At 33.6% G+C, this 20,359-nt stretch overlaps 1 protein-coding gene across 1 annotated transcript in view; it reads right to left on the bottom strand.

Moving 5' to 3' along the window:
- LOC100369099 (uncharacterized) overlaps positions 1-20,359 on the bottom strand; it is a 155,864-nt gene that overhangs the window by 92,432 nt on the left and 43,073 nt on the right. The window contains exons 14-24 of the mRNA XM_085499013.1: positions 20,225-20,294; positions 16,385-16,575; positions 15,156-15,244; positions 13,861-13,974; positions 10,301-10,387; positions 8,701-8,928; positions 7,159-7,321; positions 5,234-5,349; positions 2,230-2,418; positions 1,318-1,568; positions 599-828 (exon numbers count right to left, since the gene is read on the bottom strand). Coding sequence (XP_085355139.1) covers positions 599-828; positions 1,318-1,568; positions 2,230-2,418; positions 5,234-5,349; positions 7,159-7,321; positions 8,701-8,928; positions 10,301-10,387; positions 13,861-13,974; positions 15,156-15,244; positions 16,385-16,575; positions 20,225-20,294 — 1,728 coding nt within the window. The remainder of the gene's footprint in view (positions 1-598; positions 829-1,317; positions 1,569-2,229; positions 2,419-5,233; positions 5,350-7,158; positions 7,322-8,700; positions 8,929-10,300; positions 10,388-13,860; positions 13,975-15,155; positions 15,245-16,384; positions 16,576-20,224; positions 20,295-20,359) is intronic.

The raw sequence follows: 20,359 nt of genomic DNA, 5'->3' as shown, positions 1-20,359 counted from the left end.
GAAAGGCAAAACAAAGTTGTGTGACCACATTATCAAAAGGAATTCATCTTACCAACTTATTTGTGAACTACTCCGATTCATCCAAAATTGTTCTGGAGATGATTAGAAGTAGAGGAGGTGAAATTTCCAAACGAAAGCAAGGTGACTCTCATGCAATTAAGTGAGAAATTAGTCAAATCAGTTTAAAACAGTAAAACTACAACACTTCAGTTTCAGTTCTGTATCATCATCTAAGGCCAATTTGTCAAGGAGTTTGACAGAATACTAGAAAAACAGATTATGAAGATCTGACATATGATTCAGTTACTTGCCAGGCAGATAATATCGGTAAATTAATTTGAGACACCACATGGTGGTAATCACCCCATGTGACAATTTCTTAAAATAAATCCCTGCCATAAAATTACAGAGCAAGAGTTAAAAGGTTGGGTAATGGCAAAATTTTTGTCTAACTTTAGCCTCTAAGCCAATGTACTTTATTGATTTGGTAAAATCTGTTTAAATTGTATTCATATAGATATGCTGCTCCAGATATTAATAATATAATCTCACTTAACCTAATCCTGTCAAACTTAATCTAATCAACTGTATATCTTACCAGGTTGACATGCAAATTTCTCACTGACATCTCTAGTGGATGGACATGCATAGCCAGCTTCACATGGCGTACAGGATGTTGCTAATCCAGTATTTGCAGTATAAGATCCTGGATCACAGGCAACTGGTGCGGCATCTGTTGTTGGACATTCATATCCAGCAGGACAGTCGGTACACGCCACATAATTAGTTAAGCTGTAGGTACCTGCTGAACAGTCCTGAGGTGCTACCCTGTTAAAATAATATAATTTATATCAAGTTAGGACTTACGATATTAAGATGATGTGGTAATGTTAATGTATCCCATAATCCCATAATGACGTGCAAGGTTTAAGTTGAAAAATGTGTTGTTCTTTCCTGAAATATTGAAAGGACCTCCAGGGTGATATAGATTTAAACTATACACAGATGAATGAAAACTCATGTAATCTATGTTTTCTCATTTACATGCTTATAATTCCTCATCTGATAACAATTTATATGAGCAGCAATGACATTCATGCTGCCTATGAGAAGAGTTTTATTTTATTTTATTTTATTTTATTTTATTTTATCTTATTCTATCTTATTTTATTTTATCTTATTCTATTTTATTTTCTATTCTATTCTATTCTATTCTATTCTATTCTATTCTATTCTATTCTATTCTATTCTATTCTATTCTATTCTATTCTATAGATACAAACTGACAATTTTCAGGTAATAAACAGCAATACTCACGATGTATCAGAACAGTATTTTCCTGGTGGACAATCTGTACATGTTATCTGTCCTGCTAACCCATCTGTATGTTGTCCTACAGCACATGTTATTGGTTCCTGGTCAATGTCTGGACACATAGAGCCAGCTGGGCATTCAGTGCATCCATGCTGACCACGTAAACTGTAATAACCACTTGCACAATCCGCCAATGCGACAGCCGCATCAGTGCAGTCACTGCCAGCAGGACATGGGTAACACTGTGAATCACCCTACAAGTTAACATTAATTAGATGTTATCAACAATTGGACAGGCTATATCACAATTAAAGTAGCAAGTTTAAATCAAATCAAATCGCAAAACACCAAGTATGGATGCAATCAGCAAGAAATGGCATTGTATGGACGCATACACACATGTATGCAAAGACAGATGTAACCCAAGTCCTTATTTTGAAATGAATCAAAGTCTTTACAAATGTCCAGCTTCTTTTAATTTCACATGTTTAGCACAGTAATAGCATAAATTAAAAACAATTGGGAAAGTAATGACAAGTGAAATGCCAAAGAAAAATTCATTTGACATTTTGCATATTGCCATGAATTCAAATTTAATGGTAGTGAGAATGCTTGCTGTGCATGTATACAATGCATTATGGGAAAGACCTTGTAAATACAGAATAACTAATTATCACACAGAAAAAAACACTAAATTAAACAATATTAAAATTCAAAAAAATAACATGATTTGTTTATCTCATGTCACTGAGCAAAAACTCAAGTGCAAAAGTGTGAATTGTTAAAGATTTTGAATGACATTTTGGACTCTCAAAAAATTTCCTGATAACTGATGATAAACTTTTAATAATGTAAGCATAAAGAAAATGACATCATTTTCAATTCAGTTTGAACCTTCACAAGTTAAATACTTACTAGGCCACTGTAGTAGCCAGCATCACAATTCTGAGGTGTATCACCAGGGTCAATGCATGACTGGCCGGCTGGACAATCAACACACGCTGTTTGTCCAGAGGTTGAATACTGACCAACACTACATGCTTGGGGTGGCTGTGCAGCGTTAGCACAGGAAAAACCAGCTGGACATTCTGTGCAGGAAATTACCTGGAACATAAACAAAGATGTGACAGTGAATGCCTAAAATATACCAACATTATTTCTACAATATTCATCCATGGCACTGCTTTTTTGAAAGAAAATTGTATCTAAACAAACAATCACCAGTATATACATATATTTATATGTATATATACCTCACCACCAAGACTATAATATTTGTAATGTTGACATCTACCTTACCACCAAGACTAAAATATTTGTAATGTTGACACCCACCTCACCACCAAGACTATAATATTTGTAATGTTGACACCTACCTCACCACCAAGACTACAATATTTGTTATGTTGACACCTACCTCACCACCAAGACTATAATATTTGTAATGTTGACATCTACCTCACCACCAGGACTATAATATTTGTAATGTTGACATCTACCTCACCACCAAGACTATAATATTTGTAATGTTGACACCTACCTCACCACCAAGACTACAATATTTGTAATGTTGACACCTACCTCACCACCAAGACTATAATATTTGTAATGTTGACACCTACCTCACCACCAAGACTATAATATTTGTAATGTTGACACACCTACCTCACCACCAAGACTACAATATTTGTAATGTTGACACCTACCTCACCACCAAGACTATAATATTTGTAATGTTGACACCTACCTCACCACCAAGACTATAATATTTGTAATGTTAACACCATCCTTACCACCAAGACTATAATATTTGTAATGTTGACACCTACCTCACCACCAAGACTATAATATTTGTAATGTTGACACCTACCTCACCACCAAGACTATAATATTTGTAATGTTGACACCTACCTCACCACCAAGACTACAATATTTGTAATGTTAACACCATCCTTACCACCAAGACTATAATATTTGTAATGTTGACACCTACCTCACCACCAAGACTATAATATTTGTAATGTTGACACCTACCTCACCACCAAGACTACAATATTTGTAATGTTGACACCTACCTCACCACCAAGACTATAATATTTGTAATGTTGACACCTACCTCACCACCAAGACTATAATATTTGTAATGTTGACACCTACCTCACCACCAAGACTACAATATTTGTAATGTTGACACCTACTTCACCACCAAGACTATAATATTTGTAATGTTGACACCTACCTCACCACCAAGACTATAATATTTGTAATGTTGACACCTACCTCACCACCAAGACTATAATATTTGTAATGTTGACACCTAACTCACCACCAAGACTATAATGTTTGTAATGTTGAAACCTACCTCACCACCAAGACTATAATATTTGTAATGTTGACACCTACCTCACCACCAAGACTATAATATTTGTAATGTTGACACCTACCTCACCACCAAGACTAGAATATTTGTAATGTTGACACCTACCTCACCACCAAGACTAGAATATTTGTAATGTTGACACCTACCTCACCACCAAGACTATAATATTTGTAATGTTGACACCTACCTCACCACCAAGACTATAATATTTGTAATGTTGACACCTACCTCACCACCAAGACTATAATATTTGTAATGTTAACACCATCCTTACCACCAAGACTATAATATTTGTAATGTTGACACCTACCTCACCACCAAGACTATAATATTTGTAATGTTGACACCTACCTCACCACCAAGACTATAATATTTGTAATGTTGACACCTACCTCACCACCAAGACTACAATATTTGTAATGTTAACACCATCCTTACCACCAAGACTATAATATTTGTAATGTTGACACCTACCTCACCACCAAGACTATAATATTTGTAATGTTGACACCTACCTCACCACCAAGACTACAATATTTGTAATGTTGACACCTACCTCACCACCAAGACTATAATATTTGTAATGTTGACACCTACCTCACCACCAAGACTATAATATTTGTAATGTTGACACCTACCTCACCACCAAGACTACAATATTTGTAATGTTGACACCTACTTCACCACCAAGACTATAATATTTGTAATGTTGACACCTACCTCACCACCAAGACTATAATATTTGTAATGTTGACACCTACCTCACCACCAAGACTATAATATTTGTAATGTTGACACCTAACTCACCACCAAGACTATAATGTTTGTAATGTTGAAACCTACCTCACCACCAAGACTATAATATTTGTAATGTTGACACCTACCTCACCACCAAGACTATAATATTTGTAATGTTGACACCTACCTCACCACCAAGACTAGAATATTTGTAATGTTGACACCTACCTCACCACCAAGACTAGAATATTTGTAATGTTGACACCTACCTCACCACCAAGACTATAATATTTGTAATGTTGACACCTACCTCACCACCAAGACTATAATATTTGTAATGTTGACACCTACCTCACCACCAAGACTATAATATTTGTAATGTTGACACCTACCTCACCACCAAGACTATAATATTTGTAATGTTGACACCTACCTCACCACCAAGACTATATAATATTTGTAATGTTGACACCTACCTCACCACCAAAACTATATTTGTAATGTTGACACCTACCTCACCACCAAGACTATAATATTTGTAATGTTGACACCTATCTCACCACCAAGACTATAATATTTGTAATGTTGACACCTACCTCACCACCAAGACTACAATATTTGTAATGTTGACACCTACCTCACCACCAAGACTATAATATTTGTAATGTTGACACCTACCTCACCACCAAGACCATAATATTTGTAATGTTGACACCCACCTCACCACCAAGACTATAATATTTGTAATATTGACACCTACCTCACCACCAAGACTATAATATTTGTAATGTTGACACCTACCTCACCACCAAGACTATAAAACCCACTATCGCATGCTTCAGGATTAGTGGGATCAGAACAGTGAGTCCCAGCTGGACATATACTACAGTAAGAGGCACCAGCTGCACTGTATGTACCTTAAAAACACAAAAAAAAAACATAAATAATTTTAAAAGCAATAATGGCTGACAGACACTTTTCCTCAAAAGTTTGATTATTTCCAAATCGAGAGAATTCAGAATGAAAGACATATGTATCATATGTCTAGACCAGGAGACAATCACTGGGTACAATATGTATCATATGTCTAGACCAGGAGACAATCACTGGGTACAATATGTATCATATGTCTAGACCAGGAGACAATCACTGGGTACAATATGTATCATATGTCTAGACCAGGAGAAAATCACTGGGTACAATATGTATCATATGTCTAGACCAGGAGACAATCACTGTGTACAATATGTATCATATGTCTAGACCAGGAGACAATCACTGGGTACAATATTTTTGACAAGCAATGAATTTGTTCACACCGATAACATTTGTTGGAAGATTTGCAAAAAATAAAACACTGTAAACTGGAGAACATATTTAGAAATATTCTCCACTTCAAGAAGAAGTGGCTGGCTGGTTATTTTTGTAGAGTATACACCAAAATAATAAAACATATTGCCACTTATTCTAAACACTATACCATTTGTATGAAAGTTGCACCTTTTTGTCAAGAAATGTATTTGTGATTTCAGAATAATGTAGTACGTGGGTTGAAATATATCAATGAAAATTTTAATAGAGAAAAAAAATAAAAGTAAAAAAATAAAAGAAAAAAAGAACATCAAATAAATATATCTATAGTGAAGAGTAAATAAAATAATTGGATTGCTGAGAAATTTGGCAAGTACCGGTATGGTTTATCTTGGGAGTATATATTATATAGTGAGGGTGTTATAAGGGTACGCAAAGTATGCACGAAGACAATACGCAGCACATTGACCTCCACTGCGGGTCAATACCCCAGCTGTACTGTTTTCGTGCATACTTTTAGGATTCTTGTAATAACCTCATATTATAAGGGTACCACAAAGTATACACGAAGACAATACGCAGCACATTGACCTCCACTGCGGGTCAATACCCCAGCTGTACTGTTTTCGTGCATACTTTTAGGATTCTTGTAATAACCTCATATTATAAGGGTACCACAAAGTATACACGAAGACAATACGCAGCACATTGACCTCCACTGCGGGTTAATACCCCAGCTGTACTGTCTTTGTGCATACTTTTAGGATTCTTGTAATAACCTCATATTATGAGAGTACTACAAAGTATGCACAAAGACAGTACAGCAGGAGTGCAGCGAAATTCGATGTTACACTGTAACTTATTGCATTACAGTGACAGATTTATCATAACATATTATATTATATGTGTTTGCTCTTTTAGATGTACAACAGACGTACACACATTGCATTGCCAAACATTGTATTTCTTACATACCAGATCATACAAATATGTCCACAGACACACCTTTGTTATTTACATAAACTACTAATATAGCAAACACGGTATTCAAATATCAAACATTACTGTAATGACACATCTCTAATAGAAGCCACACTCATTCCTATTTCACATATTACCATATTATTCTATTCTAACTTTATTCTAGCTAAAATTGTCACTGAAATAACATATTGGGTGTTTTGTAAGGAGTTTATTTTCCCTGATTTTAGAGGAGTTTAAGGTAAAATATAGGAAGGAAAGTATTTTGGATTGGATTTTATTTTCATTAAATCCCTTCAGTGAAAATAAATTCTTTACAGCATGTGCAAATGTTCGCATCACCTCTGATGCCTTGTGCCATTTTTAGAAGACGTAATACAGACTGTATAACAGATTTTACAGTGTAGTATCTGCGTCTGTTACCATGGACTAACCTTGTGGACAAGCGGAACATATCCCAACCCCCTCAGCTGCTGCATAACCGGCATCACAATCAGTAGGAGCTGTCGGTGCTGAACCGTCAAAACAATATTGACCAGCTGGACATTGTTGACAAGTTGCTGCACCACTATCACTCCATTGACCATCAGGACACACCTACAAAATCAAAGTAGTGGGTCAAAGCAAATAAGGCAGAATTTGATACATTAAAAACAACAAACTGCTCTCTGATTGGCTGATTATTCAGGTTGGGTGGCCAATCAGACACAATCGTGTAACTATGTAGCTTCGCATTGCCTTCAAATTTGATTTCAACAGAAGGCAATCTGAGTAAAATACGATCTATTGTTTTTACTTTTACAGTCTTGTTCAATTTGCATGATTTTGAACTTTTACTCATTCAAAGCCACAGGCCATGTGTATGCAATCCAATACCAGTATATTCTCTTCTATTCATTGGGTTTTTGTTTTTATATTCAGTTTATAGTTTTTTGTTGGTGTTTCATTTTACTTTATTATATATTTCCGTTACTAACTTCAATTTAGTCTGTTTCTGGTTGTCTTTAAACTGTTAGCCATTGTAATTTGATTAATTTTTATCTGTAATTTTTGTTGTTGTTGTAACCTTTAACCTCCTTCAGTAGGTTGTTATGAGTTAATAAATTGTTTGTTTGTACACATACTGCGACAATTCTGGAAGTAAAAGATTTTTTGATTGGTTGAATTATTTACTTTGAAGCAAGATTGGAGTTAGCATAATGACACAAAACGTTTGTACAACATTTTTGTTTTAATCAGATTCTGGTACAGTTGGTTTGCGTTGTAGTGAATAGATTTATTTAATTTTTCAACAGACAAAAAACATGATTTTGGAATACTGTAAAATACTTTATTTAGGCTAGAATTTATTTTCGATGAAAAGACTTTTTGGGTGTTTTGTATGGAATTTATTTTCACTGATTGTTGACGAGTTGAATGTAAAATATAGAAAAAAAGGTATATTTACTGGATTTTATTTTCACTGAATCATTCCTTCAGCGAAAATAGTGTAAATTAATTGCAAGTGGAAATACAGTATTTTACTGTAGGATACTTTAGTTTTTTAATATTACTTCAATTCAACTGAATAAAATACCCCCAAACCAATAGCCTTGGCAAAAAGTGCTACCACCAAAACTACTAAATAAGCAGTCAGCTCAGAAGATCAAAACTACTGTATAACACCAATTGAAGAAAGGTGAACATGTGTGAACATGCTTTTTGCATATTTGGCATTTAATCAATGCCTAGACATTGGTGGGCTTGTTTTGATGAGAATTCATGGCGTCTAATTCAAACGATCTATGGCGGCTTTAAAGCGGGGGAGTAGTCACCTGCGCATGCGCCAGATGACCATAGCATGTTATTGTTTACAAACAAGCATCTACCCATGAGCCTTTGTGTTTTTAGCATGTGTTGTTATCGTCGCTTGGGGCTCAATTCCCGCGTGTGCGCAAGTAACAATCCTCACGCTTAATTTATGAAATTATACTCACTGTACAAGCAGCTTCATAAGCTAAGCTGTAATATCCTGCTCCACATTCAACTGGTGTTTCATCAACATTATAACATGAAGAACCAGCCGGGCACTGAAGACAAGTTGACTGGCCTGCACTATCTTGATATAATCCTGAATCACACTCAGTAGGATTAGACAATGGAGAGGGACATTTGAAGCCAGCCGGGCAAATAACGCATGCTGTGCCATTGGAATATTCACCAACCTGAAAACATAAAATAACATCATACAGATATTCAAATTAATAACAAAGATACTTATACAGATGAGTAGAACATGTAAACAGGACAAAATTTGAAATGTTGAAAAAAAACAAGCTGCTCTTTGATTGGTCTGTCTGTTAAGTGTGAGGATTGGATAGCCAATCATGTACAATCTCTTGAAAACAGAGGAGGTAAAAAGATGATTTTAACATGGGGCTCTATGGAGAAGTGTCAAATTTGTCTATCCCATAATCCTTTGCAAATCCAATATGGAGGTAAAACATTTCTTTCTGATGAGTTTGCATTGACTCCACACATACAAACTTGACCCTACAAGCATATTGAAACTTTTGTTAAATCAGCCCACTCACAACATATTATCAACTCTTTCTCTGCTCCATGTTGCAAAAAATCCCTTTTACACGCTCACACAAATGAATGCTACAAGTTCTACACTTGTTCAGGGAAAAGACATACTACATGTACATGTAAGTAATAAAGAAGGAACCTGAGTAGTATGGGTGTGTCACCTGCATACTTAAAACATCTTAAATGGGTACACCTTGGGTACACTAAATTTTATGAAAAACGAATGTCATTACAAAAGCAGGTAATGTTCTTTTATGGAATGGAACGTCTACAAAATATATGATGCTTTAAATAGAAGTATCAATATTTGTTCATGGTTATGTGTTTTCTGTGTTCAGTACTCTGCTGGATATATTTTGTAAAGTAAACGAGCTTCCACCACACACTGATATTTGCTGATCACATGATTGGACAATTAGTCAAAACATGATTAATGAAGAACTAATCTAAAAATCAGAACAATACGAAAGTGTATATTCATTGACTAGCATATGCAGTTGGTATGTTGAGTAGTTGTCACAGGAATACCATGGCCGTACAACAATGATATCTACTGACGCATACATGTATCAGAGGTTGATACTGCCTGTATTAGTTAAATATAATAAGAGATAACAATAAAACAATCCTAATGAAAACCATTTTGTTTTGTGCAAATATTGAATGACAATATTCTATTTGCATCACGCAGTATAACACTTCTGTATCCACTGTAAAGTAGTGTGTTCAAATGTGATTTTAATAATCGGAAACTAGTTCAATGTTGGTGACACCACATATAAGAATAAATTTGAATGTTAGAATGAGTGCTGATATGTTATTTTAAAGAATGTTAAATTTTATTTCAGCGTAGATATATAATAATACCCTGTATGAGTGCATACAATTAAGTCAATCTACTGATATATATCCTACCATGAAAGATACCTATGTTCTAATATTGCGAAGCTATATAACTATACCATTGTGTGAAGGTAAATAACTTGCCACATGAGATATACTTACATTACATAATGTAGGAGTTCCTGTTGGATCACCACATGACTGCCCAGCTGGACAGGTATAACACTTGTCAGAACCAGCTGGTGAAAACTGTGAAAAAATCAACACATCATATAATAACACACTACATTAACCTACCACCCCCACCCAGAATTGATATGGTCCGACTAGTACTGTAGAGTAATTTATTTTAACATGGAATTATATTTTGTCAATGAAATATAAAAAATAATGTAAACAAACTTAATTTTGAATGATACAAACTTTGGTGAGTCAAGAAGATGAAACAAAAGTGAAACATATCTATGTTAGAAGTTGGTTTCTAATGACGAAAGATTTTCAATTTTTTGCCAGAAACTAACGTGAACCAGTCAGGATAAAATACAACACATTAAAATGTTGCTTTCAGTGAACAAAAACAAATTCCAGACAAATTAGTGTACTCTTATATAATATACAAAGTCTTCAGTTCAGTGTCATCCACTTGACGCAAACAATTAAATCAAAGTATGATAAATATTAGTATCAAAGACTGGTACTTGTGAAAACTGTGACATGTGCCAACTTGAGTCAATATGTATATATAATGTGTGCCAATGTTGATAAATTCGGCCCATAACATATGGAGTAATATTTGCATTGACAGCAATGTGATGCGTACATTTGAATCACACGTATACATTTCATGATAAATTGTAGATTGCCAGGTGAACACTATCAGTGATATGTTAGAACTACATAACAAATACAAAATCAAATATTACTACTCTATACAAAGTTGAAAATAACACAAACCTATGGGTTAAACTAAATTGTACAAATCCATCACAGCTGTCTTAATCACTAACAGGATTCTTATATTGTAAATTAAAATGAAATAGAAGGACACACCTGTCTGTTTTTAGTGCATGTGCCATGACCAAAGTTGGCAAGAACTACAAGTCACATCCAAACAAAAAAACAATGCAGTTTAATATTCAATGCAATGTTCTTATTAAGACTACTTTTGTGAAATTTTCTCAGTGAATTTAATTTCATGCATTATGTAATCAAACACACCTGATTCAAGGTGGATTTGCAGATGAAGAAAACATTTCTCAGTGCCACACTTGCTTAGAGGGAACACTATCTACTAAGATTGCAAACTATAAGTACTGAATAATATACCAAATTTAGTGTCACATGTGCTTGCTGATTGGGTAAAATAGCATGACAGCAAGTAAACCAGTTGATACAGTGAAACCTACCTACATTTAGACCCAATCTCAAGCTACATGTACACCACACCCCACAGACATTGGTGATAGGTCTCAGATTTAAAAGCAAGAATAATTGTTAAGACATAATACATATTTTGCATGGTCATAACAACGAAAACAGACTGTATATACTCATGATTACCAAAAATGAAAAAATGTCAATAAAAGCTCAAGCAGGTAAAACACATTTTTTCTGGGAAAGATTTCAAATAAGATAGGTGATCAAGACAGCTGTGATTTTGTAGTAAACTATAATAGCTAATACACAACTCTGGGTTAAATCAATAATGACAATAGGTTTTGTAAAAAATACAAAGTTAGTAATAAAAAAAATACTATAACAAATATTAGATTCTTGAGTAAAGCTACTCTGTTATGCAGTCTGTTGAAGAATTGACCATTAATATAAAAGAAACCAAACTTTGATGGATACAATTGCCTTTTCAATAATTTATATCTGATTATTCAGTTTAGTGTGAAAAACAACAAAGCCATGGTTGCCACATTCATATATGTTTGATATGGGTCCCATACAACTCATAGTACCATATGGGTCAAAAGTGTGCTTGTTTACAATGTACATGGCATTTGCATGCTCGTAACCATAGCAACCGCCATGATTTTATTTTAAATAGAAACAATTATAGAAAGTTGGCAAGAACATACTACTGCAAACAATTTTAATTTCAGAAAAGACAAATTTTTACAATGAACAATTATGAAAAGGTGAAAATCACAAAATTGTGTAGCATTGAGAATTTTTAGGGGGTTATTGACTTGCACAACATTTTTCGTGAATCAAATATTGCCAATATTTCTAGCAACATAATTTGAACCATTTGCAGTATATACTGACTGGTAAAAAAGTTTTTTTTTAACAGAGCAGTGTGGTGAAAATATTCCTAAAGTGGAGACAACATAGTGGATGTTTTCTATAATATGTAATGGTCATTTCTTTATGTTTACAGTATTCAGTCATCTATATCTAAAACTATGAAAACCAACTACTGTATGTCATTATAAAATACCTCATTCGTCTGTAGATGATGTAGTCATAGCAACAATGGTATCCATGGAAATGATGTGTGAATTGAACATGATAAGGATGGCATTGCATGAGTGGAGAAAATAAATAGCAAACAAATAATGTGCAGTTAACATAATTATCAATAGCGCAAACATTTAACAGGCAAAGCCAGGCACTCCACCCAGTTCAGGCAATTAGCTTAGTCAGCAAGACTTTGAGATCAAATTTATTTTAATTTTGTTTACTTTCGCTTTGAAATTAAACTGTGAACTGTTAATATGGAATTATGAAACGAAATTATGAACGAAATGCTCCTTAATTAATAGCATTTAATCCATTTTTGATGTATGCAGTTCTATTTTGTTTGTTTCCCTTACTGTATCCTCTGATGATATGGTTGTACAATAAAAATAGTTCAGAATTTCTATTTACATTCTAGCTGCCAAACATGTCTTGCTGACTGTTTTACCATTTAATGCAATGCAATATGGGAAATGCTAAAAGGTATGTCAGGAATAGGGTAAGTGATACATTTTATATCGTATATGGATGCTGATGAGACGTAGATTATGTGCAGGGACTTTTACAATACAATGAACACTATGATGACAACATGATATAAACAACACAGTAGACATGCAACAAAATACTGGCAGTTACTTCTCGAAGAAAACGCTGATAAAATACACACACATGAATAAAGAGAAAGGTCAATAACAATGATAAGTAAAGTCAATTTGAGCTTTCATGAAAATAAATGCACTGAAATCTAAAGATTCTACATATTTCAGAAGTTGAAAAGTTCCAATTTCAGTGGGACTCCTAAATTAAGTTAATGTTTTAAGCATATTCACTGTGTTTTAGTTTCAACAATTTGTCTTTTGTTTTACTTATCAGCGAGAATAGCAAAATTGATAAAAACCACTCATAATGCATTTACAGTAGATACATTGTAGGTATGTTAGTCTAAGAAATAAGAAGTCAGGACAGGATATCTACTTTTAAAACTTTATAATCAGAACGAGAGAATTTTTTTCCTGTTTTTAGGTTGCTCTGGGAGTGATGTGCAAATTGTAATGTCACTTTGAATCTCCCCTGACTTCTTGACATATTTTGCGAAATAAATTAATTTCCTAATATCCCGTACAAGCTGGAATCAATGGAAAACTTGTCTTCACAAACCAAAATTAATAGACACAAGTATATAATTTTCAAAAATGCATTTTTCTACATGGTATATTTATTTCTCCAGGTACCTGCACAATCATGAGACTTACCGTTCCCACACCACACTCAATAGGCGCCTGATCTTTAACCGGACACTTAGAACCAGATGGACACTGAATGCAGGAATCTGAGCCAGAATTAAGATTGTAATAACCGGACAAACACTGAAAAATATACAATAAACAAAATTAAGATTATCAGTATAACATTTTCAGTATTCTTTTTATTGGAAATCTGAATATAATGATGTAGAATCAATGTCTCCTTTATTGCAGAGGAAGCTACAGCATAGCAGATTAAATTATTATGGAGAAAAACAAACCAGGGAATCCAACATGATTTCACATACCATCTATCTAATATTTTGGACATATTCATATTTTATTGTAATTGAATTTAATTTAGCACATTTTACTTATCGGAGAAAATAGCAAAATTAAAACCCGGAGAATAATGTACATGTATGTAAGTACATTATCTGTGCTATTTTGAGTTTTTGGGATATTTGTACCAGAAATTCATTTAAGGATCAGATAACAGTACTGATACATACACTATTGAGAAATTTTACTTTTATGACGAAATAAAAATTAAATATTAGCAACAACCTTTTTTGGGTAGATTCTACAAAGCCATGTAACTAAATAATATCATAAAGTTATCCCAAGAATACTGTAAAGTATGCATGAAAATGGTTCATTGTTATACATTTTTTTCCCTTTTTGTAGTAACAATTTAATAAGATAAATGCCAATGCACTGTGCATTTGTTTGTGTTTAGCAAAGTGATTCTATTTCCGTCACTCAGTATACCACTTCTGTATGTACTGTAAACAAAGGAAAGTCTATGAATTTGACAGTAATAACCTAAAACAAAGTTCAACATATTCCTCCACATATGAAAACAAAACTTGAACAAGTAAGATACGTTTTGGAATCAGTGCTAATACAGCTTTTTACAGAATGAAAATTGTGTTTGTTTGTGGTGTAATTCTATTGATGATGAGAAGCATTTTATCCTTAAATGTCCTTCCTTTAAAAGTGAAAGAAAAAGACTTTTTGAAGATTGCGATCTCAAGTCTAATTTATCAGATGATATTTTTATTGAGGTAAAAATGCAAAAGCCCTTTCACTATACCTTAAAGATACTATTTATAAATCCCCAATTAAAAGTTACGAGATTATTGAAGTTATTAATTTTATATTTCTTTAGTCTTGTATTTTTTTTATTACATTTGTTTATGTATGTCTTGTTATTCTCTTTACCTCACTAAATCCTCTGATGATTTTGTTGTGTAATAAAGTTATTATTATTATTATATAATAGTGGCAGATATTTGACTTACAGCTATACATTCTGTGGAACCCATCTGATCTGTATAGTATCCAGCTGCACACGACTCTGGAGCAGTAGTGGCATCCGGACACTTAGAACCTGAAAAGTAGAGAATTATTTTCATCAAACATCTAAAATGCGTATACATGTATTACAGGGCTTAAAACATGTAAATAAAGGCATACATGTAAAAGTGCATCTCAATCTACAAAATACCAGTCCCATCCATGATGTGGCTTAGCAGAAGAATGTGAAATTATAAAAAAGGTTTTACAGTTTATTTACAAAGCCTTTCAAGAAGGAATAGATAGTTGACCAGTAAGAATAGTTGATAGTTTTGAATTTTATTATTATTAGTCTTAGTTTTATTATTATTAAACTTATTAGTATTAGTAAAAAAAATTAACACATTACATTTTACTTTTATACTTAACATTATAATATTTTCTCTTTCTTTATTATTTCATTATTATTATAATTATACTATGTTATACTTTTATTGCTACTGTACTGATAGAAATACTGTTTTTCTGAAGATGCAATAAATATTAACATATATATTTAATGTCTTAAAACTAAGCCAAACCTGAAGCCTGTCTGGATGACAAGCTGAGACAACCATGAAAATACAGATATATAATACATCATTACATATCAGTTTTAAACTGTTTGTTTGAAATGCAAGATTCTACTACTGATGACTTTAACGTTGTATCCACTAAAATATACTCTGGTTACTTTGCTCTTATCAAGGACAAATAAAATGTCATGTGAACAAGCACCCTTTGAGTGTGTATGTTTTTTTGTTTAAAATTTGGGTAAATTTGTTCACATTTTAAAGCGGGGGAGTTGTCACATGTGCATGCATTAGATGGCCATATCGTGTCATTGTTTACAAACAAGTGTCTACCCATGAGCCTCTGTGTTTTTAGCGTGTGTTGTTATCATCGCTTAGGACTCGATTCCCACGTGTGCGCAGGTGACAACCCTCTCGCTTTAATTTTGAATCAAACAGACAAAGTGTGACATTGCTTCTATAGTTTTTGATCAAATTTTTTTTTAAATTTCACAACATTTCATATGTAAAACACCTAGCAGACTATAAATAGAACTATTTTGTGGATGGTCTCTGATGTTGACTTCGGCACTCAGACGGTTGATGAGGTTGTCCCACTGGACAATATGTTGAAAATGAGAGCAGACATGCGATGATCATAGTAGTATGTTACATTCTCTTACCTGTTGGACATTTTGTACATACAGTGTTTCCAGTAGTCTCAGTATACCAACCAGATGGACAATTAATGGGTCCTGAAGACGGTGGATCAGGACAGTAATTACCAGCTTCACATGGTGTACAATCTGTCTGGCCTGCTGGGGCATATTCACCACTGTTACAACTAGTAGGCTCAGCTGTTGTGGTGGGACACCTTAAAAAGAATAAACAATATTATTATACATCTAGTGTTTTCACCTACCATATTAGAAAATGCGAATTCCAAATATGGAACGATTACGCGAGAAAGCGTCCTCAAATAATAAAAACAAACATGGCTGCCACCAGGGTTTGACCGGACTCCACACAAAGAAGTTAGCTGATTCTGTTCTAAACTTTTATGATTTCGGCATTCCCATGATGTCGGTCTATACAGCCACTATACTGTCTTCATGCATACTTTAAGGTATCCTCATAATATAATGAGTGAATTGCATCAAAAATACACCCAAAACATTTATTTGTATTTATTCATAGGACACGTATTATTTTCAGATATATTGGCTTGATAAAAAACAAGAAAACAATTTACTTCAGCACTAAAGGTAATAAAATTTACACCCATGAACCAAGAATAGACTAGTTATAATTTCCCAGGATGTGTGGGTGTGTTCCATGCTTGACACTATACTAAAACTCGCTCATGACAAAAAGGGATTTCATTTTACAACAGGTCGTCGATGAACCTGCTAGCATCAGTGTTTTGTGAGTTGAATATACATGCTTGTATGTTGTCCTCCAGAAATACAATACAATGGCTCATACATATATAGGGATAAAAATAAAATTTTAGTGAATGAATGTAAAACACGTTTTCTCTATTTCATGAAAAACTTTCAAGGTATTGTTAGATTTCTACAACTACAGAATTAATATCAATAGAAAACAGATTATGTATACATTGTTCAGAGAACAAAATAGAAAATGAGGTACATTTTTTCATGGAATGCTCAAAATATTACAATAACAGACAAAAACTATTGAGAGATGTAATAATTCCAAACACAGCCCACAACATTAATCAGAAATTTATATACCTGATGAGTTGCAATGATGTTGAAATTATAAGACAAGTGGGTGAATATGTATATGCCATATTAGACATTAGAACAGAACATCCAATTAAAAGATACAACTGTAATTCTTACTTTTATCATTTTTTTTTTTTTCATTTTCTTTTGTGCATTTTTAAATTTTTTTGTTTTGTTTATGTATTTCATTGTTATATCTTTTAACTGATGAAAATTTATTTCAAGAATGCAATAAAACAATTTGTTAAAAAAATATGTGTTGTATAGTGGTAAGGTAAAATAACTGCCTAAAACTGTGTATTTCTGCTGATCAGCTTAATTCATTCAACCCTTTTCACACACATGAGAGTAACCAGGAAGCTCGGGAACCTCAGATAAGTTTAGTGGTAAGGTAAAATAACTGCCTAAAACTGTGTATTTCTGCTGACCAGCTTAATTCATTCAACCCTTTTCACACACATGATAGTAACCAGGAAGCTCAGGAACCTCAGATAAGTTTATTAAAAGAGTCAAAAGTTTCAAAAACAAGCCTGTTAATGTCCATTTAGGCCATAGTGCATTGCACCCTCTACAGTTAGGTTTATTTTTACTGTTGTTTATTAGTACTTGTTAATTTATAGTAGGGATACTTACTTATGTCCTACAGGGCATATAGTACAAGATGTAGAACCAAGGACGGAATAATATCCAGAAGAACAATCAACAGGTGTGGAGGATACATTTGAACAGCTCTTACCAGCTGGGCAATCTGAACAACTTGTTTGTGCAGTGAGATCTTGGTAGGTACCGTCACTACAGCTGTAAGATAAAACAAACCAAGGTGAAATATTATAAAACAGACATCAGACGAACGTTTATAGCAATAATTAAACAATAAAACATGTTTTTTTAGCTAGCATGTTATTTTAGCTAATTCAGCTACTCTGTAGTTTCGCTAATTCAAGATGCAGCTAATTTAACATAAAGTATATTCTCATAGGGAGATAGTCGACACTTTAGCTAAATTAGGATTCTGTTAATTCATGCCAAGAGTCAAATTCGCTAAAATTGCATGCAGCTATCATTTTCAACGTGTTCTACAGTAGTTCTATTTTGTTATGCTACATTTGTATATGTTATGTGGAAAACTTCTCAAGAGACGTGAATGTTATGGCATTCATAACACAACACCTCACCATGTTTCAACTTTTAAGTAGTCAGTTAACAAGGCCTTTCATGGTAACATTTCTGTGGGGTTGACGTACTAGAATGAATGGGTTCAATTATCAGTGTTCACTGATGATATCATTGACTGGCCCTCTAGAGGTGAAATGATGCCAGGCAAAGCGAATGTTTGTCGTCTGCTTCACAGCCATACACAGCACAGCACAGCACATACAAGTTGTTTTTATTGACAGAGTTCATTCATAGATCTCAAATTTCCTGTACAGAGTGTCAAAAGCCACACCTCTGCTCCCCTTTAAATACCAAAGAAAAGAATCAGGTGGGCATACATAATTCTGATGCACATTACTTAGAAGTTTATATGAGATGAATAGACACACATGGTGCTTAACTTTGTTATATTTACTGCATATCCCTATTCATGAGTGATTTCCAACTCACTATGATGAATTATAAAACAAAATGCATTTTCAATCTGTTGTTTATTATTTTTGTTTAATGCAAACTATTTTTCTTATGATGCAAAGTATGTAAATGTTTCAAAGTCACACAATTCCTTAGTCGCCAAAGTTCATATTTGAGGTTATGATTGAGGATTGCTCAGGATGCCACATAGTTAACATGACTAATAATTTACAAGGTTAATTAACCAAAAAAATGAACCACATTGCCAGTCAAACAGAAAGATATAATGGTGATATCAAATATAAGAATTCTTTCTTATATTGGGTAAACTAAGTTACCAACATTGACATGTTCAAAGTTATTAATGTCACATTCAAACACTGTTTACATTGGAGGGAGGGGAGGGGGGCAAGAGGGGATAGCTGGTACAGGTTACAGGAAATAAAAACGGTATTTTATGTTTTTACAGGGAAAAATAGATTTTTACATTTTACAGATAAAGCAAATTCCTAATTACATTTTACATTTTTATAATATATTTGATTAATTGTATTCAAGGATCAAAATTGAAAATTGTGTACTAGTTACAACATTTAATGTGGAAAATGCTTTATACGCTTACAAAAAATATGATCTTATTAAAATTACGAACAAATAAAATAGCTGATTACATTTTACACCTTGCCCATTATTATTATACAAAATTATGTTTTTTTTATTTATTTAAATTACATTATTACGAAAAAAAAAAACTGATTACACCTTACGAAAATACCTCTTGCCGACCCTCATTGGATGCAAAGCAATATAGTGCGTGGCCGCAGTAGAATCTTGTTACATAATGCAAAGGTTCGCACATCACAAAAGATTTGTCATTATCATTTGACGACTCTAAACTCTCATTAAAGCAGTATTACCAGCAGGGGAGTATAACAATATGGTTGATACCGCAAAGTATGCACTCAGGCAGTACAGGGTCACATCAATCTCTGCTTCATGTTGGATGATACAAACACCATACTGCCTTTGTGCATACTTTAAGATATTCTCGTGATAACCTCATAATATACTTACATTATTTGATTGGACAATCCATCAGTTGGACACTGATACCCTGCATCACAATTACTACATGAAGTACTGCTCTCAGGGGCATATGTACCAGCCATACACTGTACAGGGTCAACAGCTTTATTAGAGCACTCATGTCCTGCTGGACATATCGTACAAGTTGTAGTATTACCAAGTGAGTAGTAACCATCACTGCAAGCCTCTAGACCTTTAAACATGAATTATTTTAGGAAAAGATGTAACATTAGAATTAGGCTAAGAAAAAAA

This window comes from Saccoglossus kowalevskii, chromosome 5, assembly GCF_978046115.1.
Source record: "Saccoglossus kowalevskii chromosome 5, keSacKowa6.1, whole genome shotgun sequence".
Lineage (NCBI taxonomy): Eukaryota > Metazoa > Hemichordata > Enteropneusta > Harrimaniidae > Saccoglossus > Saccoglossus kowalevskii.
The sequence above is the reverse complement of the archived record's forward strand: the minus strand, read 5'-3'. Positions and strand labels throughout refer to the sequence as shown.